This window comes from Lithobates pipiens, unplaced genomic scaffold (genome assembly GCF_037356315.1).
Source record: "Lithobates pipiens isolate NorthernLeopardFrog02 unplaced genomic scaffold, aLitPip1_a1.2 Scaffold_55, whole genome shotgun sequence".
NCBI lineage: Eukaryota > Metazoa > Chordata > Amphibia > Anura > Ranidae > Lithobates > Lithobates pipiens.
The window spans coordinates 3159464-3186610 of record NW_027507877.1 but is presented as its reverse complement, the minus strand read 5'-3'; the positions used below and the strand labels follow the sequence as shown (position 1 = coordinate 3186610).

The following is a 27147-nucleotide window of genomic DNA, read 5'->3' as shown; positions in this document are numbered from 1 at the left end:
TGTCAGTCGTTGGGTATCAACCCTGGGAATCCCTAGAAGTGGAAGAGCCGGCCAAGAGGAGGTAACTGGTAAGCCCAATAAGCCAAAGCTGCCCTGCAAGGGTTATGGCCGCTACATGGTATTTATGTTTTCCAAACTGTTGTCATGTTCAGTTTACGACTAACGCTAGTATATGGCCCCCCCCAGAGGAGAGGACCAGAAATACAACAGCGAAAATATGGTAAATATTGTTACATAAAAAGATATTTACTGAGAAAGCCTTTTATTGCTGATAGAAGAGATGATTTCATCCACATTATTATAGTCTGCATGGATACCATCACATGTAGGAAGCAGAGATGCAAACACAAACAAAAGAGAAAGAACCGGGTCAGAAAGCAGACCCGTCACTATCACTATTAAATGGAGACACCGTTTTCTATCTGACTCGGGTCCAGGTAGGGATAGGGCAGACGCATGGTCTTGTTCCGCTTCTGAATGCGCGCGGAGATCGTATGCAGATCACTTTGGAACTCCCTTATATAGTCTTGTGGTTCCTTCTCTGTAAAACGTTTATCAGGGTAATCTCCTAGACGTCTCTGTAAAGAAGGAGAGCTTGTGTGAGTTTCTCTACAATACACCCATTCAGTATTAAATAATCACGATATGCCATATTAGACCCCGAAATGCATTAGGTTGCCAGGTTCTGTTTGACATAGATTATGTGTTATACAGTTTTAAGGCCCAAGGCATATTTATGTATTACTTCTCACTACCTTCCAGGCACTCACCCTGTCTATGGGCTCATTGCTCAGAACCCACACAGTACTGATACCGGCAGCTGTACACTTTACATCAGGCAACGCTTCCAAAATGGTCTCCATTGTAGTGCAACCTTTGGTGCTGGGTGGGGGTTTTTTCATGGTGGTGGGGCCATTGGGCATCCAAGAGTAGAAATCAAACTGCAGAGGAGGCAAACACAAATGAAAGAACATATCATAAGTTACGATACCACAAAGTGTACACCAAATACATATGGGAACTGCCTTTGCTGACTTCCTTATACAGTAAATGTTGCCAGCCTGTTCCATTGACCCTATAGCTCACCGATAACAATTAAGCTAATAAGGATAGTCAGGAGTTCCTATCTACACACTTGTGAGTCCCTATCTGTGAGTCCCTATTTGCACACTTGTGAGTCCCTATCTGCACACTTGTGAGTCCCAATCTGTGAGTCCCTATTTGCACACTTGTGAGTCCCTATCTGTGAGTCCCTATCTGCACACTTGTGAGTCCCTATCTGCACACTTGTGAGTCCCTATCTGTGAGTCCCTATTTGCACACTTGTGAGTCCCTATCTGCACACTTGTGAGTCCCTATCTGTGAGTCCCTATTTGCACACTTGTGAGTCCCTATCTGCAAACTTGTGAGTCCCTATCTGCAAACTTGTGAGTCACTATCTGTACACTTGTGAGTCGGAATGAGCTCAGGCCTGTTTGCATGGACCACGTGCAGAGCCCGCCAGGAAGTCTGCACAGCGCTGCACTGCGCTAATAACAGGCAGTGAGACATTGCCGATCTCTGCAGCCGCGCTTCAGGGCAATGTCTCACTGCCTGTAATTAGCGCAGTGCTGCGCCGACTTCCTGCGTATGTTCCATGTGAACACGCTGGAGTTCATCCCTACTTGTGAGTCTCTATCTGCACACTTGTGAGTCCCTATCTGTGAGTCCCTATTTGCACACTTGTGAGTCCCTATATGCACACTTGTGAGTCCCTATCTGTGAGTCCCTATTTGCACACTTGTGAGTCCCTATCTGCACACTTGTGAGTCCCTATCTGTGAGTCCCTATCTGCACACTTGTGAGTCCCTATCTGTGAGTCCCTATCTGTGAGTCCCTATCTGCACACTCGTGAGTCGGGATGAGCTCAGGCCTGTTTGCATGGACCACGTGCAGAGCCCGCCAGAAAGTCGGCACAGCGCTGCACTGCGCTAATAACAGGCAGTGAGACATTGCCGATCTCTGCAACCGTGCTTTGGGGCAATGTCTCACTGCCTGTGCAGTCGGCTGCGCCGACTTCCTGGTGGGCTCTGCGCATGTTCCATGCGAACACATCGGAGTTCATCCCTACTTGTGAGTCCCTATCTGCGAGTCGCTATCTGCACACTTGTGAGTCCCTATCTGTGAGTCCCTAATAAATGATTGGAATACCGTGTATATCCATCCTAGGCCACCAGAGGATCTTCAATAATAAATGATTGGAATACGGTGTATATCCATCCTAGGCCACCAGAGGATCTTCAATAATAAATGATTGGAATACGGTGTATATCCATCCTAGGCCACCAGAGGATCTTCAATAATAAATGATTGGAATACCGTGTATATCCATCCTAGGCCACCAGAGGATCTTCAATAATAAATGATTGGAATACCGTGTATATCCATCCTAGGCCACCAGAGGATCTTCAATAATAAATGATTGGAATACGGTGTATATCCATCCTAGGCCACCAGAGGATCTTCAATAATAAATGATTGGAATACCGTGTATATCCATCCTAGGCCACCAGAGGATCTTCAATAATAAATGATTGGAATACGGTGTATATCCATCCTAGGCCACCGGAGGATCTTCAATAATAAATGATTGGAATACGGTGTATATCCATCCTAGGCCACCAGAGGATCTTCAATAATAAATGATTGGAATACGGTGTATATCCATCCTAGGCCACCAGAGGATCTTCAATAATAAATGATTGGAATACGGTGTATATCCATCCTAGGCCACCAGAGGATCTTCAATAATAAATGATTGGAATACGGTGTATATCCATCCTAGGCCACCGGAGGATCTTCAATAATAAATGATTGGAATACGGTGTATATCCATCCTAGGCCACCGGAGGATCTTCAATAATAAATGATTGGAATACGGTGTATATCCATCCTAGGCCACCGGAGGATCTTCAATAATAAATGATTGGAATACGGTGTATATCCATCCTAGGCCACCGGAGGATCTTCAATAATAAATGATTGGAATACGGTGTATATCCATCCTAGGCCACCGGAGGATCTTCAATAATAAATGATTGGAATACCGTGTATATCCATCCTAGGCCACCAGAGGATCTTCAATAATAAATGATTGGAATACGTTGTATATCCATCCTAGGCCACCAGAGGGCCAAACATCACTGTATTATTAGAATGTTTTGCGATGGCGATATCTGCTGATAGGCGCAGCTTGTAGGATCTCCTGTGTCTGTCCTTGTGTGTGTTGTGTACCCCGGTGTCACAGTTGGGGACGCAAGGAGACTCTTATTATTATTGTGATTACGCTGTAACCTTACAGCTGTAAGGTAAGGGCACACCTATTCACCCACCGGACGGAGGGAAGAAAGGATCACCACACTCCTGTGTTTGCATGATTTATAAAGCACCAACACTTGATTTTGCAATATTGTTGAAGTTTGCACTGGCAGAATTTGCACACTCAGCTTTATGGACTGCTTGTTTGATCCTTTCAACTATTTAAAGCACCAGCAATTTATTTAATTTTTATGTATTATTCTTTGACTTTTTTGCTGCTTGCAGTGTTTGCACAAAGAAATACATATTGTATAGAGTATTAACCTATGTTCATTTGCTGCTATATATGTTTGTGTGGCTTTTCATTGGCACATTTAAGGTTTGACACTTGGCACTTTTATGGTATCGGCTATTTTATATAGATGCTTTTCTTGCGACTTTTGCACATATAAGTTTTGACACTTGGCACTTTCTTTTATACGTATTGAGCTTTATTTTATTATACATGAGCATTAGATTTCACTCAGTTTGGATTACTGTTACTAGTACTATTTTGGTTTATATCACGCCTACGTATATATGCTAGCTGTAAGAGGTGACCATTGATACAACGTATTCACAGCATATGTCCATTTCTACATACCTATCACATTTTTCTTGTTTCCATCCTAGTGAACTATCACTTGCTCTCATCTACTTCTCTCCCTTTTCTTTTATTTTCTCTATATACTGCGCGGCACTACCACATACAGATACCCATTTTTGGGTAGGAGTAACCCTTTTCAGTGCAAGCAGCGGTCTTTTCATTTCTTCATTTAACCAGTTGGCGCAGAGGTACACTACACATTATATAGCTCAGGGGGGTTAAGTACACGCCCCACACTATATAAGGCCGCCAGCGCGGCGGCCTTGTGTAGTATGTTGCGGTGATCAAGGAAAGAGCAGGATAGGCAGGGACAGTGTCTTTGTTGCTTGGAAACCTAGCGCTGTTGCAGTGGGTGTTGTGTGCCTCCAGCACAGTTTACACCTGAAGATACCCTTTATTGCTGCTGTTCTGTTTCTGTAATACAGGTATCTGCAGCATTCACAGTAAGTGTAGTGTGCCTCCTGCACAGTATACATCTGAAGCTACCCCTTATTGTTGGTGTAATTACAGTCGATGTACTGTGTCATCTGCTCATTGTGCACCTAAAGCTACCCAATTGCTGGTTTTCCCATCTCCCTTCAGGCCATTACTATGAATGGAATGCCAACAAGGAGAGGCAGACAGTAACGACCCAATAAAAGAGGGCAAGCAGGCTCTGTGTCTAGAGGCAACCGTGCTGGTCGTGGACGCGGTGCATCGTCATCAGCATGTGGCCACGGGACACACTTGTCCTTATTTTCGGCAGCAGGACGTGTTGAGCTTCATCACGCCGAAGACTTTGTAGAGTGGATGACCAAGCCCTCTTCCTCCTCTCTCACCCAGGCTCAGGGTACTAGCAAAGCAGCTACCAACGCATCGTCCCTCATCTCAATGGCATCATTCACTCCTTCCCTAGACCCACCACGTCCTCCTGAGGAGTCCCCCGAACTGTTTGAGCACAGTGTTGGGTACATGCTCCAGGAGGATGCCCAGCGTTTTGAAGGCTCTGATGAGGATACCCAGCTAGAGGAAGGCAGTAGCGTGAGCACAGAGAGAGGGGATACTCAAGAAGGACAGCAATCTGGCAGTCATGTTCCATCAGCTGCAGCATACTGCCAGGTTTGCTCCAGTGATGAAACGGGAGGGGATGATGAGGTCACTGACTCCACGTGGGTGCCTGGTAGGAGAGAGGAGGAGGAGGAGGAGGCACATCTCCAATGAGGCAGGATGCCCTCCGAGGGCCTGCTTAGGGGCGGCACACCAAATGAATCACACCACAGAGCACTGCCTGTGCAGGGCGCTGCCTCTGCACGTTATTCCAAAAGTTCTTTGGTGTGGGCCTTTTTTGAGACAAGTGCATCAGATCGCACCACTGCTATTTGCAACATATGTCTCAAGTATTTCTCGCGTGGCCAAAACATCAGCCGCTTGGGCACCACATGCTTGACCAGACATATGTTGACCTGCCATGCAGCTCATTGGCAAGTGTACCTCAAAGACCCACACCAAAGAACAAAGAGGACCACTCATTGCTCCTCATCAGCTGGCATCTCCAATCCCACTAGACCTTCAGTCCTCTCTGAAACCTGCACTGAGAGGAATGAAGGTGTAGAATTAGGTATGTCACAGCCAAGTACTTGCAGGCACTCTTCTAGCAGTACACCAATGTCTGATTGTAGCAGGAAAATTTGCCTGCCCCAGCTGCTGGACCGTCAAAAAAGTTCACTCCCAGCCATCCGCATGCCCAGCGGTTGAATTCTAGCTTGGCTAAATTGCTAGCACTTCAACTGCTGCCTTTTCAGTTGGTAGACTCGGCCCCCTTCCGTGAGTTTGTGCAATGTGCGGTTACTCAGTGGCAGGTCCCCAAACGCCACTTTTTCTCATGGAAGGCGATTCCGGCTCTCTACCGGCATGTGGAAGGCAATGTCCATGCCTCGCGGGTGGTCAGCGGTAAGGTGCATGTTACCGCTGACTCATGGTCTAGCAGGCATGGACAAGGATGTTACCTGTCTTTCACCACCCATTGGGTCACTCGTCTGGCAGCTGGAAAGGATGCAGGACAAGGTGCAGTAGGGTTGGAGGTTGTTCCGCCACCACGCCTCCAAAATGCTACTACTGGTTGTGACACACCTCTCTCCTCCACTCCTTCTCTTCTTCTTCCTCCATGGCCTCTTCCAGTGTTTGTCTTTGGAACCAGCGGTGCTCCATAGGTGTTCAAGGGGCTACGCAAGTACGCAGGCAAAAAGATGCCATGCCGTGCTTGCTCTGGTTTGTTTGGGGGACAGGAGCCACACTGGAGCAGATATTTTGTCAGCTCTGCAGGGGAAAGCCGAGAGGTGGTTGACGCCATGCCAGCTTAAGCCAGGAATGGTGGTTTACGACAATGGCACCAACCTCCTCTCCACCCTCTGACAGGGACAACTGACCCATGTGCCCTGTGTGGCTCACGTCCTTAACCTGGTGGTGCAGCGGTTCTTGGGCAGGTACCCGGGCTTACATGTCCTGAGGCAGGCCAGGAAAGTCTGTGTGTATTTCCGCCGATCATTTAATGCCAGTGTTCGGCTGACTGAGCTCCAAAAGGAGGTGAACCTGCCCAAGAACCGCATTATATGAGACAGGCCCACCAGATGGAACTCAACGTTGGCCCCACTGCAGCGGCTGCACATGCAGAAGAGGGCCATTAATGAGTACCTGTGTGACTACGGAACCAGGACAGGGTCAGGGGAGCTTGGTTTTTTCACCACGCCAGTGGGGCATGATCAGGGATGCATGCACTGTCCTGTCACCATTTGAGGAGGCCACGAGGATGGTGAGCAGTGACAGTGGATGCATCAGTGACACTGTACCTCTTGTCCACCTGTTGGAGCATACGCTGCGTGGAATAATGGACAGGGCACTTGAGGCAGAACAGAGGCAGGAACAGGGGGACTTCCTTGCCTCTCAAGGCCCCCTTTATCCAGACAATATTCCTGCCATCCCACCCATCACACAGGAAGAGGACGAGGAGGAGGAGGAGGAGGATTGTGTCAGCATGGAGGTGGAGCCTGGCACACAGCATCAGTAGCAGCAGTCTTTTAGGGATGATTAACTGTCCCAAGAAACCTGTGGACTTGTATGTGGCTGGGAGGAGGTGGCTGCAGATCATGTTGTCCTTAGTGACCAGAGGACTCCGGACCGAATGCCTCAGTTAACCTATGCTGCATGGCCTCCCTGATCCTGCAAAGCCTGCGGAAGGATCCTCGTATTCTTCGGTTCAGGGAGAGGGACCATTACTGGCTAGCCACTCTCCTTGATCCACGGTACAAGAGTAAGGTTGCCGACCTTATCTTTCTGTCGCAGAGGGAGCAGAGGATGAGACATCTCCGGGAGGCCTTGCAAAAAGATCTGTGCAATGCGTTCTCAGAGACTGGGAGGTTACAAACTCCTGGTCCTGGACAACATGTTGCTGAGGCTTCGGTCAGTCACAGAAGGAGAGGTGGAGAAGGTGGCCGTCTGACCGATGCGTTCAGACAATTTTTAAGTCCGCAGCCCCAAGGTATGATCGGTTCCAGCAACCATCGCCAGTGTCTGATTTAGATGGTGCAGGAATACCTAGGGGCAAGGTCTTTAGGATGGATCACTGGCCAGAGCTTGCACATTATGCAATTGAGCTACTGGCCGGTCCTGCATCCAGCGTTCTTTCGGAACGCACCTTCAGTGCTGCTGGTGGCTTTGTAACCAATCACAGGGTGCGCCTGTCCACCGACTCGGCTGAGCGACTGACCTTCATAAAGATGAATCAGTCTTGGATCACCACCAGCTACCAAGCACCTGAAGCTGATGTAACCGAATATTTTTTTTTTTAAATGTCACATCCCTTCAAGACTGACTATGCTGATGCTGAGTGACTGTCCTGTTATGTTGACTGACTATCCTCTTCCTCCTCAATGATCCTTCTGATATCTTGAACATTTTTGGTTCTGGGTGCCACCACCCCTGGCTAAGGCCCAATTTTTCAGCCCCTGTTTAACAAGGGCATGTAATAACAATTTGTAATGCAATGCTTTGCAGCAGGGCTCATTCCTGCACTCCAAATAGAGTTTCTGGGAGAGGTTGCAGTGTCGTGGCACCAGCACCAGTGCCTAAGGCCCAATTTTTCAGCCCCTTTTTAACAGGGCCATGTAATTACAATTCTTGATATAATATTTCACAGCAGGATCCGTTCCTGCGCCCACCGAGAGTAACTGTGAGGACTTATAGTGTTGTGGCACCAGCACCACAACCACCAAAGGTCAATTTTTCTACCACTGTCCAACAATGGCATGTAATTACAATTCTTGATATAATTGTTCACAGCATTGCGCTCCAGCGCCTGCCAAGAGTCTTGAGGGCTTACAGTGTTGTGGCAACACCAACACCTTAGGCCCACATTCTGCAGAGCATATAGGGCAGGCCCCTACTTTCAAACATCAAACTTACAAACGTCTCCACCTTGCAAACGGAAGCAGACAACAGAAAGTGAGATGAAAAAAGACAGACAGCAAAAAAAAATATACAGGGGTGATAACCCTTCCCTATGTTTTCCAAAAAGCTTAAAAACAGATTGTTTGATGGGAGCTACACTTTAAAAATGTACCAGTTCAAAATTACAAACAGATTCTACTTAACACAACAAACCTACACAGTCCCTGTCTTGTTTGCACCGCCTGTATACTGCTGTTCTGAGTATATAGGGCTTTGGGGCCCCACACCTTTCCTTTTTTTAATTTGGTTACGGGGTTCCCCTTAATATCTGTACAAGACCCAAAGGGGCTGGTAATGGGCAGGGAGGGCTACCTATGCCATTTTTTTCTCCATGATTTTCATCTGTATTGCCAGAACCAGACATGACATTAAAACCGCAAGCAGTTTTAAATTACTTTTTTTCATGTCATTTTGTGCAGGGACTGTTCTATACACGGGAAACATGTGGCACTTCACAGGCATACTATAGACACCCCCCCAGGCATGAAATTTAAAGGAATATTTCACTTTTTTTTCACTTTAATTGTCATTAAAATCAGTGCTCCCAAAAAATACTGACCTTTTTAAAAACATTTTAGGCATTGACCCATGTCCCCTGGGGCAGGAGCCAGGTCCCCAAACCCTTTTTAGGACAGTATCTTGCATATTAGCCATTAAAATTAGCACTTTTTATTTTGAACGTTCGAGTCCCATAGACTTCAATGGGGTTCTAAAATTTGTACGAATTTTCGATCCATTCGAAAGCTCTGGTGCGAGCCGAACCGGGGGGGGGGGGGGGGGGTGTTCGGCTCATCCCTACTGGTGAGTCAAGACTTTGAAATTTGCGAGGAGGGTTTCTCTTGGTCTTTGCCTCTTTGCAACATTTTCTTCAAGCTACTGAACTATGGGGTAGTTAGAAAGAGCCAGTCACACAGAGAAAAGGAAAATTATCCGCCTGTCAAGAACATTTAATTTGTTTTAAGTTAGAGACTGCATTTCAGCGACACATACCACCAGGTGGCATGAGTGGGAACAGTTAGTACTGGTTAAAAAAAAAAACGGTTTTAGAGGTTTTAGAGTTTAGAGGAAAGGAATCTATGGAGATTGATGGAATCCTATATTCTAATAATCTAGGTGTAAAGTACTGTATATGTTTTTTTTTCTTTTCCAGGATTCACCGGAGAGCATCTATCAAACCGCAGGAGAATGGGTGGGTTAGATAGACAGGCTTGGATGGTAACTTTAATGTGTAATTCTGTGTTTGATACAATGTGGAAATTTTACTGTTGTTTTCCTTCCCTTTTTTCCCATTCCCACCCCAAACATTCAGGTACTATAAGGTTTTTTTTTTGGGTAAAGTTAGTTGTTATTTCTGGGTTTCATTTTCCTGTCTTTCCCAGATGATGGGAACACCGTCTAATTAAGCAGGGGGAGTGTGTAGCGGCGGCTCCTGAAGAGCACGTGCTATGCATTTTTAGTTAAACCTCGCCTCAACTATAGTTTGGTTTGGGTAAAATTTGTCTAAATTGGACCTCTGCATCAGTTCGATTGGGCTGCGAGATGTTCAGCCTGGCCACAGGGGGCACTGTCTCTTCTAGTAGGCGTGGAACTATGGTCTGGTCAGGCGCTTAAGTTACTCTCTTTCGGAGCCAGGTCAGTGGGAGTGGCCCTCTCACTGTGCCCTCTGGGAGAAGGTATTTAAGATGCAGACGTCACGTGGTTCGGGGTTCCGGTCCATTACGATGTGCTGACTTCATGGTCCTGGTCCTCCTGACCAACCCCCAGGAAGGCTCTGGCCTGGGGTGCGGATCCACCCGACTTTGATGTCTCTGGGCTGGCTAGCCTGAGGCATGGAAACTAAGGAGGATTCTGAGGTGGTTGGGTGCCGTCTACGGTTTTGGGAGAGACCCAGTGTACTTCAAGCATTCCAGGGGAGGACTCTTTAGAAGAACACCATGTACGGGTTGGTTTTCTTAACAAAGAGCCTGGAAGGGCTGAAGCAACCGAGAGAATCCGGTCTTGTGGATATCGCCAAGCAGGCTGAGAGATCCAGGTTGTTTCAAGTCTAGTTTCCCTACATGTTCTGCAACAACGTCTGTGGCAAAGACTTTGTTCCTCAGTGGGCACCTTCTTGGCTACTGGACCTTGTGAGAGAAGGACTGTCCAACTTGAGTGATCATCCAGCTGCGAATGGCTATTCTCTGGATGCAGTCAAAGTAAGCAAGTTCTTTAATGTTTTTGGACTTTGACACTAAGAGAACCTAAACTTCCTTTTCCAACCCTCTGATCCCAAGTTGAAAGACTGTTCAATTGACTGAGTTTTTGCAAATAAAATCCATTCAAGTGGATCTGTTGTCAGTCTTGAGTTACTGGGCTATTTACCACGGAACATCCCCCTAGACATGCCAGAAGAAGAAACAAAGGTAACGGTAAGCCCAAATCTAACCAGCAGCTCCTTCGGGGGTTAGTGCTACAGTTATATGCCGATTACAGTAGTTTTTCTGCTACCATTTACTTTGATTAGATTACTGGTTAATTACCCAGGAAGGGATCGTCCTGTTCATAGAGGCCTGGCTGGAGGCACTGCCAACTTTATTATCAAACCCACTCTTCCACCTAGCAAAAGGTTCTTGTTCGATTAATTACCCACAGGTTTAGCACAATATCCTGTTTGGGAAGGGCTATTTCTCGACCGACAGCCCCATCCCACCACCACCACCACCAACCCCCCCAAAAAAAATAGCGTTACACACTTTAATGCTTGGAACTGGCTAAACTTATGCAATTCAAATTCTGGGTTTCCAATTTACTTGCCTACACAGTAAGGACATACCAGTAATATCATTCTTACCTGACCAGTATTGACAGCTGCATGCTGAGCAGAACATCTGAAGATCACCATTGTCAGGTATTTGATCAGAGAAGCTCTGTTTTCCAAGGAATGTGGGACTCCTGTCATGAAATAGAGAACCAAGTTTTAGTAGAAAGTGATTTCTTCTGCTTATTCAGACCCCTTTATATCTGTGCATCTCTTTACATTACACAGCACCCTGTACCTCTGGATCCCTTTATATTAATTAGCACCCTGTACCTCTGGACCCCTTTATATTACACAGCACCCTGTACCCCTGGACCCCGTTATATTACACAGCACCCTGTACCCCTGGACCCCTTTACATTACACAGCACCCTGTACCCCTTTACATTACACAGCCACTGCACCTCTAGACCCCTTTACATTACACAGCACCCTGCACCTCTGGACCCCTTTACATTACACAGCACCCTACACCTCTTGATCCCTGTCAGGTCACCTTGAGGCGAAGTGACAGGTGCACCCCGTAGGGATCAGGAGTGCACCGCAAGGTTGTGGACCCTATGGCTGACTGCTGCAGATGGGGGACAGATCCCACCGGGGTTAGAGCGTAAGATTCCCTGGGGCGCGGAGTCTAAGGCCGCGTACACACGGGCGGACTGTTCGCCCAACCTTGTCCGCTGAACAGTGTTTGGGCGGACAGTCCGCTCGTGTGTGGGCTTTCAGCGGACAGTTTCAGCGGACAGTTGGACGAACAAGGTTTTTCGGAAATTCCGAAAAACTGTCCGCTGAAACCTTGTTTCAGCGAACAGTCCGCTCGTGTGTAGGCTTGTTCGACAAACTAAGTTCCGCGCATGCTCAGAAAGGATTTACACGCCGAAAGTTATAATGCAGTGTATAGGACGTCGTATTTTTCGTCCCGTCGTACGTGCCGTTCACGTCATCGCGCACGGTTTCAGCAAACTGTTCGTTCGTCGTGTGTGGCCATGTCCGTCCATGCTAATTTTGAGCGGACTGTTTGCCGAAACTGTTGGACGAACAAAGTTGGGCGAACAGTCCGCCCGTGTGTACGCGGCCTAAGAGCCAGCAGGTGTTCACCAGCGCCTCGAGTGGTGAGGATGGACTTGGCTGCAACTGGCTCCAGGTCGCGACCCCCAGGGTCCCCCAGCTCACACCCACAGTAGGCAACAGGAGGATAGGGATGGTGAGGGACAAAGCCAAGGTCGGGGCCCCAAGCAGACAAGAATAGTCGGGTACACGCCAAAAGATCAGGATCACAGGCAAACAGGGATAGTCAAGACACGCCAAAGTCGGTAACGGAAAACAGAAGCAGAGCACACGGCAGGAAACAGGAAGCTAACACACAAAGGAATACACAATGGTTGATCATCACTGATGGCATGCAGTGCACAGGTTAATATAAGGCTCCCTGATAGGGCCTGGGGTGGAGCCATACTTAGAGGAGAGGTTATAAAAACCACCAGGTGGAAGTGGCTGGCCTCTTAGTCTGAAGACATGAGGGGAGGTAAGCAAACACAGGAAGATCACTGCATAACCATGACAATCCCTTTACATTACACAGCACCCTGCACCTCTAGACCCTTTTACATTACACAGCACCCTGCACCTCTGGACCCCTTTACATTACACAGCTCCCCCTACTCATCACACAGCCCCCCCACGTTATGCTTTAAAATTGAGCACACTCGTGGAATAGCGATAAACTTTGGTACTTAAACATCTCCATAGGTGATGCTTTAAACATTTCTACCAGTTTATAGTTACAGAGGAGGTCTGTTGCTAGAATTATTACTTTCGCGCTAACGATTGTGGCGATACCTCACGTGTGTGGTCTGAACACTCTCTACACTTGTGGTTGCGACTTATGTTTGCGCTGGCTTCTGTGCGCACGCATGGAGGGATGGGGCGTTTTACTTTTTTTTTTTCTTTATTATTTCTTTTTTTTTTTTTTCTTTATTATTTCTTTTTTTTTTTACACTGACCCATTAAAAAAACAAACAATCTGATCACTTTAATTGCTGTCAGAAGGAATTTAAATATCCATTGTGACAGTAATCTATAAGACCCCAAATCTCTCATTTTCACTTAAAAGTCATGTCATGACATCGCTTCTGGGTTACTAGAACCGAACCGATTATGGCTTTGTTCGGGTCTCCGGCCAGCCAGCAGACATGCACTGAGGGGCCGGACATTTAAGGGTGGGGGGCCGGGTGCGGTTCTTGTTTAGGCAATGGCACAAGGAATAGTGAACAGCTAAAGGCCTCTTTCACATATGAATGTCCGTTTTGACGGACTCCGCTTACTCAGCGGGGATCACTCCGTTGATCCCCACTGAGCCGGCAGATGACAGGTCCCGCTCTCCTCTATGGGGGATCGCATGAAAACTGACCATTTTTCATCTGATCTGCCAGACGGATGGAAAATAGGGTTTCCATCCGTCTGCATTTAGCGGATCGGATCTCAACGGATATGTCACCGCTGACATCCGTCGCTCCATAGGTACATGGAGCATCCGTTCAGGTCCGCCTGAAACACTGACAGGTGGATCTGAACCGTCCGTATGTGTGAAATGGGCATAACAAGGAGCACCAACTTTTCTCAGGGGAAACAATAGCATGTATAATAAAAGTTATCTAACCTGTTGGATAGGATTGGGTAGAATTTCAAAAGAAAATTTTAACGAAAAGAATATTCTAAGAAAGTTTGATAATTTTTCCAGTCATCGATAGGTGAAATTTGAACACATTAAGGAAACCCACAGGGACAGAGATACTTCTTGCTCTCCATCTCATCATACTTCCCTCCACTGCCACCCCTCCCATCATAATTCCCTCCACTGCCACCCCTACCATCATACTTCCCTCCACTGCCACCCCTCTCATCATACTTCCCGCCACTGCCACCCCTCTCATCATACTTCCCTCCACTGCCAACCCTCCCATTATACTTCCCTCCACTGCCACCCCTACCATCATACTTCCCTCCACTGCCACCCCTCTCATCATACTTCCCTCCACTGCCAACCCTCCCATCATACTTCCCTCCACTGCCACCCCTACCATCATACTTCCCTCTACTGCCACCCCTCCCATCATACTTCCCTCCACTGCCACACCTCCCATCATACTTCCCGCCACTGCCAACCCTCCCATCATACTTCCCTCCACTGCCACCCCTCCCATCATACTTCCCGCCACTGCCACCCCTCTCATCATACTTCCCTCCACTGCCAACCCTCCCATCATACTTCCCTCCACTGCCACCCCTACCATCATACTTCCCTCCACTGCCACCCCTCCCATCATACTTCCCTCCACTGCCAACCCTCCCATCATACTTCCCTCCACTGCCAACCCTCCCATCATACTTCCCTCCACTGCCACCCCTACCATCATACTTCCCTCTACTGCCACCCCTCCCATCATACTTCCCTCCACTGCCACACCTCCCATCATACTTCCCGCCACTGCCAACCCTCCCATCATACTTCCCTCCACTGCCACCCCTCCCATCATACTTCCCGCCACTGCCACCCCTCTCATCATACTTCCCTCCACTGCCAACCCTCCCATCATACTTCCCTCCACTGCCACCCCTACCATCATACTTCCCTCCACTGCCACCCCTCCCATCATACTTCCCTCCACTGCCACCCCTCCCATCATACTTCCCGCCACTGCCCCCCCTCTCATCATACTTCCCTCCACTGCCAACCCTCCCATCATACTTCCCTCCACTGCCACCCCTACCATCATACTTCCCGCCACTGCCAACCCTCCCATCATACTTCCCTCCACTACCACACCTCCCATCATACTTCCCTCCACTGCCACCCCACCCATCATACTTCCCTCCACTGCCACCCCTCCCATCATACTTCCCTCCACTGCCACCCCTCCCATCATACATGGAACAAGTTCCCCCACAAATGGGGTTTTTAGGTAGCAAAAAACAATGATAAATGCATATCAAAATAATATGAAAAGTATTTTAATGTTTGGTAAAAACATGAGCTCCACCTGAACAATTAAAACGAGCTCTTATATACAGAGTACAGTAATATCAATGGATATACACTAACAGACCCAGCTATAAATAACACTGTATAATATGATAACAGTAGAAATATAGTCCTAACGTGTTTCAACCACTAAGGGTCTTCTTCAGAGAGATGGTCTGTTAATAAAAACAAAGTTACACTAAATAAATATATCAAGTGTTGTTTGTATTGGAAATACCTTATATTTGTTAGTATAATTTACCCAATGGTGTACTTCCAAAGGAATAAAGTAAGTTGTGATACTTTTGATACTTTTAGAAGAGGCCTATAAACTTCAGACCAGATTCCTTGCACGAGGGTACAGCAGTTCGTGCCTGCGCAGGGCTTATAACAAAGTTGTGATTTTACCTCGCAGGGACCTTTTGTTTGAGGGAACGCGGCGATCCTACCATGGATCTACCTAGGATCACTATGCGTTTCACTAAACAACATAATATTATTTGTAATATTATTCAGAAACATTGGCCCATTCTAAAAGATGATCCCAAAATCGGATGCTTTGTCCCTGCACGCCCCTCTATTTCTTTTAAAAGGGCTTCTTCGCTATATGATAAACTAGTGCAGAGTGAATACAGAAGTGAAACTAAGGCCTCTTTCACACGGGGCGGATCAGTAATGATCCGCCCCGTGAAGATCCGCTCGCTCAGCGAGATCGCTCCGTTGTCCCCGCTGAGCCGGCTGCAGACAGGGCGGTCTCCGCACACTGTGCAGGGACCGCCCTGTCAGCTCTCCGCCCTCCTCTATGGGGGATTGGACGAGCACGGACCGTCTGTCCGTGTTCGTCCGATCCGCTCTGCAGACGGACAGAAAAATAGGATTTTCCTCCGTCTGCAGAATCGGACTGTTGCGGAGGCGGACGAAATCGGGTGTCTGCGGATGCTCATCCGCAGACACCCGCTATCCCATAGGGATGAATGGATGTCCGTATTTCGGATGTATGAAACACGGACATATCGTCCGCACGTGTGAAAGGGGCCTAAAAGATCCAAACACTGTTCAGTTTTTGGCTCCTTTCCCTGCAATCACTGCTCGTGTTGTAAATATATTAGACGTGATAAGACCTTTCGCTTACCAAATGGTGTTACTTTTCGACCCATCCACTTTGTAAATTGTCAAACACGAGGTGTAGTATATCTTATGGAGTGTGAATGTGGGGCATACTATGTGGGTAAAACCAAACAAGAATTCCATCGTCGTATGTCCAAACATGTGTATAGCATGGAAATTGGTAATTATTATTTGCCAATTGGACGACATGTTGTAACAGCACACAACTATAGAATGCCCAAATTCACATTCACCGCCCTAGATGGAATACATATACCAGCTCGGGGGGGTGATTGGAATAAGACCTTACCACAACGTGAACAGAGGTGGATACATAAATTGGATGCCACCTCTTTTCCAGGTCTAAATGAATCGGTCTCCTTTGCTCCTTTCTTAAAGGGGTTTTCCTCTGGAAGGACACAGTAGAGACCACCCGTTGACCCCCTGCTTGGTCTTTTCTTCCCTATCACCTCTCAAGTAATTTCCTCTCTATTTCTTCTCTATCATCTCTCAAGTAATTCCTTAGCATTATTTCCCGGCTATGCCTTTTTGCAAATTGTCAGAAACTCCCAGCCATTGTGATCATATGGGTTCTAAACAATGTACCATATATGGTTATTTTGTAATAGAATGTATCTCTATATGGCTAATTACTTAGAAATGTTACTTATTCTGTTGCTATATATTTGCTGTAGTTATATACCTACTGTGGTCGTCTTTTAAGTAAAGACATGCATTTGCATGTCAGTAAATGCATGTCATATATACACGTGAAATAATATGAAATTACACAATATGACTGGTGAAACAAATGTATGTTACTGTGGTGTCATGCTGTGATTTGCCCTGCCCTCTCCCCCCCCCCCGGTCTCTTCCTTCCCTCCCCCCCCCCCGTTTTTTTTTTTTTATTATTATTTTTTTCTTTGTCCCTCCCTATGTCCTTCACTCCCACACCCCCAACCCCATCCAAGTCCCGGTGGTCGGGGGAGGTTTTGGACAGATGCGGTATGTCTCGGCATTTGCACTACAGGATTCTTTTTTCCCCTGGGTGAATGCTTTTCCTCACTAGTATGGTCCTTCCGCCAGTTACCTCTTTGTGTGGGGGGGATGGGTTGGTACTCTGGCGTGACTCCCCGGCAAGGGTAGGAGAGGCCCCTGTTTGTTTTTACACATGAGCCTCTCCGCATGCCTCCCTTTGTGTTATTGGGCGGGCTGGTCCTGCCCAGCTATGAGGGATACGTACTCCCTAGCCGGCGGCATCCTTGGACACTTCCGGAGGCATACCTCACACGCGTCCGCACTCTGCGGACGCACGCGACGTACTGACGTCACGCAGTTGCGGCGGAAGTGACGTTATTTCGGGGCCGCCTTGCGGCCTTCCGGGACGCCGGGGCGGCCACACGCGGCCGACCTGATTAGGCGGCCACACGGCAATAGGCAAATACCGGCCCTTAGGTGGGTGGCCTACACCTGCAAGAAATCCATGGGCTCTATATAAATACCCTTTCATGTAGGAAGTTCACACTCACTCTATGAGCAAGGACCTTTTTAACCTCCACCTGTCGGATGGTAAGCTTGGCTATTTCCTACTTGATTTGTATTTACTGACTTACTGCATTCCAGTAACATCTTGAAACCTGTAAAGGAGTATTCTGATTGACTTACTAAATTTCAGATTGGGTGACTCCATAGAATACGAGTCAGCGACTGTGCCTGTTACTTCTCCCGGGATAGGTCTCCGGTTGCAGTCCTTCCCTTCCCTACTTGGGTAACTCTTTATCAAGCCCATTAATTCAGGTAATAGCTTCCATTCTTACTATAGACACTGTCCACTAAATTAGGTTAGCATACCCGTTTGTTTTTTATGTTTTTTTTTAGCACTTCACTTGTCACATTATTCTTGTAATCATTCATGTACACCTATATTATGTTTACGCACATACACTTGATCCTTTTCAAGGTACTTTTTTTTTTTTTTTACACGTATTTCTCATTTACACACATACTCTCCTCACCCATCTGTTTTAGTTATTAATATGTTGATGTCGATTTATATACACACCGACCACCCTTCCATTGTTTCCCCTTTTCAATTGTCAATTTTTTCTCAGCATGTATTTATTTTTTTTTATTTTTTTTTTTTTTGTGTTTTTTTTTTTTTTTTTTTTTTCAGCACTTGGAGTTTTTATTAACTAATTTTTTGGTTCATTTTTTGACTGATTGACTTTTTGCCCTCACTCATGCATACAATTCACTCTTTTTTTATACAAAATAAACATAGTTTTTTTTTTTTCAGAAACCGTATCTGGGTAAGTTGTCCCTTTCTCTTTCTCTCTTCCTCCTTAAAGCATCCCATATATGTATTTAGATATTTAGGGATGTATTCTCTATATACATAGATTATGTGTATGATAATATATTCATACCATATATACACCCTGTGTCTATATACCAAATACATGTTTTTGATTTTATTTATGTTGGGATTTTACCACAGATGTGACTTACCACACTGTCCGGCTGCCTACACCTGCACCTACTTCCTATATTTATGGGGGTTATGGTATCCGTGTGACCTCCCGTGAGCCACGCCTCTGGTTCTCTGATCCTACTCTCTCTCCTTGGCATCTTGACGGAAAATATAGAGACCGGGTAACATTCCAGATATGTGAAGGAAACTGAGGCATTATCCTATTATCCTATGGGGGAACTCCATGAAAAGTATCACAACTTACTTTATTCCTTTGGAAGTACACCATTGGGTAAATTATACTAACAAATATAAGGTATTTCCAATACAAACAACACTTGATATATTTATTTAGTGTAACTTTGTTTTTATTAACAGACCATCTCTCTGAAGAAGACCCTTAGTGGTTGAAACGCGTTAGGACTATATTTCTTTTTTTTTGTTTCAAGGACTATATTTCTACAGTTATCATATTATACAGTGTTATTTATAGCTGGGTCTGTTAGTGTATATCCATTGATATTACTGTACTCTGTATATAAGAGCTCGTTTTTAATTGTTCAGGTGGAGCTCATGTTTTTACCAAACATTAAAATACTTTTCATATTATTTTGATATGCATTTGTCATTGTTTTTTTGCTGCCTAAAAACCCCATTTATGGGGGAACTTGTTCCATTTTTGATTTGTTAGGGGTGAGCAGCACTCTCCTAGCTCTTTGTAGCAGTGTGTTCTTTCCGATTATCCCCTCCCATCATACTTCCCTCCACTGCAACCCCTCCCATCATACTTCCCTCCACTGCCACCCCTCCCATCATACTTCCCTCCACTGTCACCCCTCCCATCATACTACCCTCCACTGCCACCCCTTCCTGAGCAACTCCACAATGAAATCCACTGGGTATGGGTTGTAGGAGGCCCACTGGAAGGTGTCGTGGAGTCTTACTGTGAGCACACACGGAACAGTAAGCAACAAAGGCAGTTCCATCAGCCCATAGTCTAGGCCACCAGAATTGTTGGGAAATGGCCCAAATGAGTTGATTCTTCCCAGCATGGCCAGCTGCCTTGGGAGAATGGTAAGTCTGGAGCACGGCAGTACAGAGACTCTCTGGGACAAAGCAGTGGTCACAAGGTTTCTCAGGAGGAGCATGGACCTGAGCAGCAAGAATTTTGTGACCCAAAGGAGAAGTAAGACTGGTGCGAACTGTAGCCAAGATATGATCAGGAGGAATCACAGGAACCGGAACCGACTCCGACTTGGAAGTGGAGGAAAATTGTCGTGACAAGGCATCAGCCCTTACATTCTTAGTGCCAGGTAAGAATGAGACAATGTAATTAAAACTTGACAAGAAAAGAGCCCATCGCGCCCTTCTGGGAGAGAGTCGCTTAGTCTCGGACAGGAATGTAAGATTCTTATGGTCAGTAAGAATAAGAACCGGCACAGTGGTACCTTCAAGGAGATGTCTCCATTCTTTCAGGGCTAAAATAATCGCCAACAGCTCTCTGTCACCAATCTCATAATTGCACTCAGCAGGTGACAATTTCTTGGAAGAGTAGCCACACAGATTCATAGCGCTCTCAGAGTTAGGAGATAGAAGGGCGCCAACTCAAGTCTCAGAAGCATCAACTTCTAGGATAAAAGGCAACGTAGGATCAGGATGTGCCAACACAGGAGCAGAAATAAAGGCAGCCTTGAGAGTCTCAAAGGCCTTAATGGACTCTGAAAACCAACTCTGTGGGTTACCGTCCTTTCTGGTCATATCAGTCAGAGGCTTGACCAGAGATGAGAAGTTACGATTAAACTTCCAATAGTAGTTGGCAAAGCCCAGGAAATACTGCAGAGGACGTAAACCCACGGGTTGAGGCAACGTAGGACTGCCGAAAGTTTCTCTGGGTCCATCGAAAAACCAGCAGTGGAAATGACATAGCCCAGGAATGTAACCTGTTCACAATGGAACTCGCACTTCTCCAGTTTACAATAGAGATTGTTCTCTCTTAGTTTCTGAAGCACATGACAGACATCTGTGTGGTGGCTCTCCAGGGACTTGGAAAATATGAGGATGTCATCGAGATAAACCACCACACATAACTGCAACAAATCTCGGAGGACATCGTTAATAAATTCCTGGAAAACTGCTGGGGCATTACAAAGGCCAAAAGGCATTACCAGGTATTCATAAGGGCCTGTTCTGGTATTAAACGCAGTTTTCCACTCGTCACCCTCCTTAATGCGCATGAGATTGTATGTCCCTCTCAAGTCAAGCTTTGTGAAAACTGTTGCCCCCTTGAGGCGGTCAAATAACTCTGTAATCGATGGAATCGGGGTAGGCATTCTTAATCATGACACGATTGAGACCCCTATAATCTATACAAGGTCTCAGTTCACCGCTCTTCTTCACAAAGAAGAAACCAGCACCAGCAGGAGAGGTGGATTTGCGGATGAAACCTCGAGAACGTGCATCAGCAACATACTTCTCCATGGCCTTATCCTCCAAGACCGACAAAGGGTAAACCCGGCCACGGGAAGGTATGGCACCAGGTTGAAGGTCAGTTGCGCACTCATAAGACAGGCAAACTAACGGCTTGACCTTTGTCAGACATCGCTAAAATCGCGGTACTTCTCCGGCAGGGAGGAGAGTGAAGAGGTGCACAGAACGTTGCATACCTTCAGGAAGCATGTCTCACTGCATTGTGGTGACCAGGAGAGAACCTCAGCACGGAGCCAATCAAAAGAGGGGTTGTGCCTCTGTAACCAAGGATAACCAATAACCAGCGAAAACCTGGGTGAGGAAATAACTTGGAATTGGATTATCTCATGGTGAAGAGCCCCTATGGTCATGGACAACGGAATCGTCTCATGAGTCACATGGGCAGGCTGTAAAGGTCTCCCGTCAAGAGCCTCAATGGCAAGTGGAGTGTCACGCAACTGCAGCGGAATTGAGTGCTTCGATACAAAGGCAGCATCAATGAACAAGCCTACAGCCCCAGAGTCAATTAGAGCCTGTATCTCGATGGACAACTCAGCCCAAAAAAGAGTGACCGAAACCAGGGGCTTATCCTTCTAGATAACTGGGGACGAAACAACTCCACCTAAGGTCTGTCCATAACAGGACCTCAAGGTTCGGGCGTTCCCTGGATGCGTAGGACAAGACTTCAAAAAGTGACCTGCCTGGCCACAATAAAGGCAAAATCTCTCCCTCCTCCTAAAGGCTCTCTCATCCGCAGAGAGACGTGTGAAGCCTAGGTGCATGGGTTCATCTTCACTAGGGATGAGCTTGGTGTTTGGGTCGAACGCATGTTCCACTCGAAAACCGGCTGTTTGCCTGTTCGGGGAAGCCAGAACTCTGTGGGTCGTTCGCGCCAAATTCGTGTGGCGCTCACAGCCCACAATGCACTACGTCATCGCAGTGCATTGCTGACTCATGATTGGCCAAGCATGCACTGTGACCCCGCATGCTTGGCCAATCACAGCGCCGGCAGTGAGAAGAGCCATGATTGGCCACAGGCAGGATGCCTGTGGCCAATCATAGCTCAGGCTGTATAGTACAAGCACCACACTATATAAGGCCGCCAGTGCGGCGGCCTTGTGTAGTGTGTTGGCGTCTGCAGGAGTTAGTGGGTGTTGTCTGTGTACCTTCAGCGCAGTATACACCTGTATCTACCTATTTAGCGTTATTGCTCTTCTGTAATTAAGCTATTGGCCATCTGCAGGAGTTTCTGGATGTTGTCTGTGTGCCCTGAGTGCAGTATATACCTGTATCCACCTATTTAACTATATTACTCTTCTGTAATTGAGCTATCAGCCATCTGTGGGAGTTTCTGTGTGTTGTCTGTGTGCCCTGAGTGCAGTAGACACCTGTATCTACCTATTTTGCTCTTCTCTAATTGAGCCATCTGCCATCTGCAGGAGTTAATGGGTGTTGTGTGCCTCCAGCACAGAACAGTATACACCAGTATCTACCCTTTAATTCCTGTTGTTCTATAATAAAGGCATCTGCAGGAGTTAGTGGGTGTTGTGTGCCTCCAGCACAGCACAATATACACCTGTATCTACCCTTTATTGCTGGTGTTCTATAATAAAGGTATCTGCAAGAGTTAGTGGGTGTTGTGTGCCTCCAGCACAATATACACTACCCTATTGCTGGTTTTCCCATCTCCCTTCAGGCCATTACCATGTCTGGAAGCCCAACAAGGAGAGGCAGACAGGCACAAGCCAATAAAAGAGGGCAAGCAGGCTCTGTGTCTAGAGAAAACAGTGCTGGTCGTGGACGCAGTGCATCATCATCAGCACGTGGCCATGGGACACGCTTGTCCTTATTTTCGGCAGCTGGATGCGTTGAGCCGCATCATGCCGAAGACTTGGTAGAGTGGATGACGAAGCCCTCTTCATCCTCCTCATCCTCTCTCACCCAGGCTCAGGGTACTAGCAAAGCAGCTGCCAACGCATCCTCTTCCCTCGTCTCAATGTCATCATCAATGACTCCTTCCCTAGACCCACCACGTCCTCCTTCCTCCTGAGGAGTCCCCTGAACTCTTTGAGCACAGTGTTTGGTACATGCTCCAGGAGGATGCCCAGTGTTTTGTAAGCTCTGATGATGATACTCGGCTAGAGGAAGGCAGTAGTGTGAGCGCAGAGAGAGGGGATGCTCAAGAAGGACAGCAATCTAGCAGTCATGTTCCACAAGCTGCAGCATACTGCCAGGTTTGCTCCAGCGATGAAGAGGTAGGGGATGATGAGGGCACTGACTCCACATGGGTGCCTGGTAGGAGAGAGGAGGAGGAGGCACATCTCCAATGAGGCAGGATGCCCTCCGGGGGCCAGCTTAGGGGCAGCACACTGACTGAATCGCACCACAGAGCTATGCCTGTGCAGGGCGCTGCCTCTGCGCGTTATTCTAAAAGTTCTTTGGTGTGGGCCTTTTTTGAGACCAGTGCATCAGATCGCACTGCTGCTATTTGCAACATATGTCTCAAGTGTATCTCACGTGACCAAAACATCAGCCGCTTGGGCACCACATGCTTGACCAGACATATATTGACCTGCCATGCAGCTCATTGGCAAGCGTACCTCAAAGACCCACACCAAAGAACAAAGCGGACCTCTCCTTGCTCCTCATCAGCTGGGATCTCCAACCCCACTAGACCTTCAGTCCTCTCTGAAACCTGCTCTGAGAGGAATGAAGGTGTGGAATTAGGTATGCCACAGCCAAGTGCTTGCGGGCACTCTGCTAGCAGTACACCCACGTCCGATTATAGCAGGCAAATGTCCCTGCCCCAGCTGCTGGACCGTAGAAAGAAGTTCACTCCCAGGCATCCACATGCCCAGCGGTTGAATGCTAGCTTGGCTAATTTGCTATCACTTCAACTGCTATCTTTTCAGTTGATAGACTCGGCCCCGTTCCGTGAATTTGTGCAATGTGCGGTTCCTCAGTGGCAGATCCCCAAACGCCACTTTTTCTCACGCAAGTTGATTCCGGCTCTCTACCAGCATGTGGAAGGCAATGTCCTTGCCTCGCTGGACAGGGCGGTCAGTGGTAAGGTGCATATTACTGCTGACTCATGGTCCAGCAGGCATGGACAGGGACATTACCTGTCTTTTATGGCCCATTGGGTCACTCTTCTGGTAGCTGGGAAGGATGCAGGGCAAGGTGCAGTAGTGTTGAAGGTTGTTCCGCCACCACGCCTCCAAAATGCTACTACTGGTTGTGACACACCTCTCTCCTCCACTCCCTCCTCTTCTTTTTCCTCCATGGCCTCTTCCAGTGCTCTGTCCTCGGAACCAGCGGTGCTCCGTAGGCGTTCAAGGGGCTACGCAGGTAGGCAGGCAAAGTGATGCCATGCCGTGCTTGCTCTGGTTTGTTTGGGGGACAGGAGCCACACTGGGGCAGATATTTTGTCAGCTCTGCTGGGGCAGGCCGAGAGGTGATTAACGCCACGCCAGCTTAAGGCAGGATTGGTGGTTTGCGACAATGGCACCAACCTCCTCTCTGCCCTCCGACAGGGACAACTGACCCATGTGTCCTGTGTGGCTCAAGTCCTTAACCTGGTGGTGCAGGATTTCTTGAAGCAGGCCAGGAAAGTCTGTGTGCATTTCCGCTGATTATTTAATGCCTGTGCTCGACTGACTGAGCTCCAAAAAGGAGTTGATCCTGCTGAAGAACCGCCTTATATGTGACATGCCAACCAGGTGGAACTCAACATTGGCCATGCTGCAGCGGCTGCACACGCAGCAGAGGGCCATCAATGAGTACCTGTGCGACTACGGCACCAGGACAGGGTCAGGGGAGCTCGGTTTTTGCTCACCACGCCATTGGGGCATGATCAGGGATGCATGCACTGTCCTGTCAACATTTGAGGAGGCCACAAGGATGATGAGCAGTGACAGTGCATGCATCAGTGACACTGTACCTCTTGCCCACCTCTTGGAGCATACGCTGCGTGGAATAATGGACAGGGCACTTGAGGCAGAACAGAGGCAGGAAGAGGAGGACTTCCTTGCCTCTCAAGGCCCCCTTTATACAGACAGTGTTCCTGCTGTCCCACCCATCACACAGGAAGAGGACGAGGAGGATGATGATGATGATTGTGTCAGCATGGAGGTGGAGCCTGGCACTCAGCAGCAGCAGTCTTGTAGGGATGATTTACAGTACCAAGAAACCCGTGGACTTGTACGTGTCTGGGAGGAGGTAGCTGCGGATCATGTTGTCCTTTGTGACAAAGGGGACTCTGGACCGAATGCCTCAGCTAACCTATGCTGCATGGCCTCCCTGATCCTGCAAAGCCTGCGGAAGGATCCTCGTATTCTTCGGATCAAGGAGAGGGACCATTACTGGCTGGCCACTCACCTTAATCCACGGTACAAGGGTAAGGTTGCAGACCTTATCTTGCCATCACAGAGGATGAGACATCTCCAGGAGGCCTTGCAGAAAGGTCTGTGCAACGCGTTCCCAGAGACTGGGAGGTTACAAATTCCTGGTCCTGGACAACGTGTTGCTGAGGCTTCGGTCAGAAGCAGCAGTGGAGAAGGTGGCCGTCTGACCGATGTGTTCAGACAATTTTTTAGTCTGCAGCCCCAAGGTATGATCAGTTCCAGCAACCACCGTCAGCGTCTGATTTACATGGTGCAGGAATACCTAGGGGCAAGGTCAGACTTGGACACCTTTCCCACCGAAAATCCTCTGGCTTACTGGGTCTTGAGGATGGATCACTGGCCAGAGCTTGCACAGTATGCAATTGAGCTACTGGCCTGTCCTGCATCCAGCGTTCTTTCGGAACGCACCTTCAGTGCTGCTGGTGGCTTTGTTACTGATCACAGGGTGCGCCTGTCCACCGACTCAGCTGATCGACTGACCTTCATAAAGATGAATCAGTCTTGGATCACCACCAGCTACCAAGCACCTGAAGCTGATGTAACCGAATAATTTTTTTTTAAATATCACATCCCTTCAAGACTGCCTATGCTGATGCTGAGTGACTGTCCTGTTATGTTGATTGTCTATCCTCTTCCTCCTCCGCTGATATCTTTGAAGAACATTTTTGGTTCTGGCTGATGCCACCAGCCCAATTTTTCAGCCCCTGTTTAACAGGGACTTGTGCATTTTTGATGCAATGCTTTGCAGCAGGGCTCATTCCTGCACTACAACTAGAGTATATGGGAGAGGTTGCAGTGTCGTGGCACCAGCAAGCAGTGCCTAAGGCCCAATTTTCCAGCCCCTGTTTAACAGGGGCATGTAATTATAATTCTTGATATAATATTTCACAGCAGGGCCCGTTCCTGTGCCCACCGAGAGTAACTGTGAGGACTTACAGTGTTGTGGAACCAGCACCAGCACCACGACCACCAAAGGCCCAATTTTTCTACCACTGTTCAACAATGGCATGTAATTACAATTCTTGATATAATCGTTCACAGCAGGGCGCTCCAGCGCCAACCAAGAGTCACTTTGAGGGCTTACAATGTTGTGGAAACACCAACACCTTGTTCCGCCATTTCTGCAGAGCATATAGGGCAGGCCCCTACTTTCAAACATCCAACTTACAAACATCTCCTACTTGCAAACTTAAGGAGACAACAGCAAGTGAGATGAAAAAAGACGGACGGCAAAACAAATTATACAGGGGTGATAACCCTTCCCTATGTTTTCCAAAAAGCTTAAAAATAGATTTTTTGACTGGAGCTACACTTTAAAAATGTACCAGTTCAAAATTACAAACAGATTCTACTGAACACAACAAACCTACACAGTCCCTTGTCTTGTTTGCACCGCCTGTATACTGCTTTTCTGAGTATATAGGGCCTGGGGGCCCCACGTCTTTCCTTTTTTTAATATGG

General features: G+C 47.4%; 1 protein-coding gene across 1 annotated transcript in view; it reads right to left on the bottom strand.

The window, feature by feature from the left end:
* Positions 1–245: 245 nt before the first annotated feature.
* The window catches only part of LOC143957717 (arachidonate 12-lipoxygenase, 12R-type-like), a 161646-nt gene continuing 134744 nt past the window's right edge, over positions 246–27147 (bottom strand). Inside the window, exons 12-14 of the mRNA XM_077467415.1 lie at positions 11256–11356; positions 771–941; positions 246–578 (exon numbers count right to left, since the gene is read on the bottom strand). Coding sequence (XP_077323541.1) covers positions 399–578; positions 771–941; positions 11256–11356 — 452 coding nt within the window. The 3' untranslated portion in view covers positions 246–398. The remainder of the gene's footprint in view (positions 579–770; positions 942–11255; positions 11357–27147) is intronic.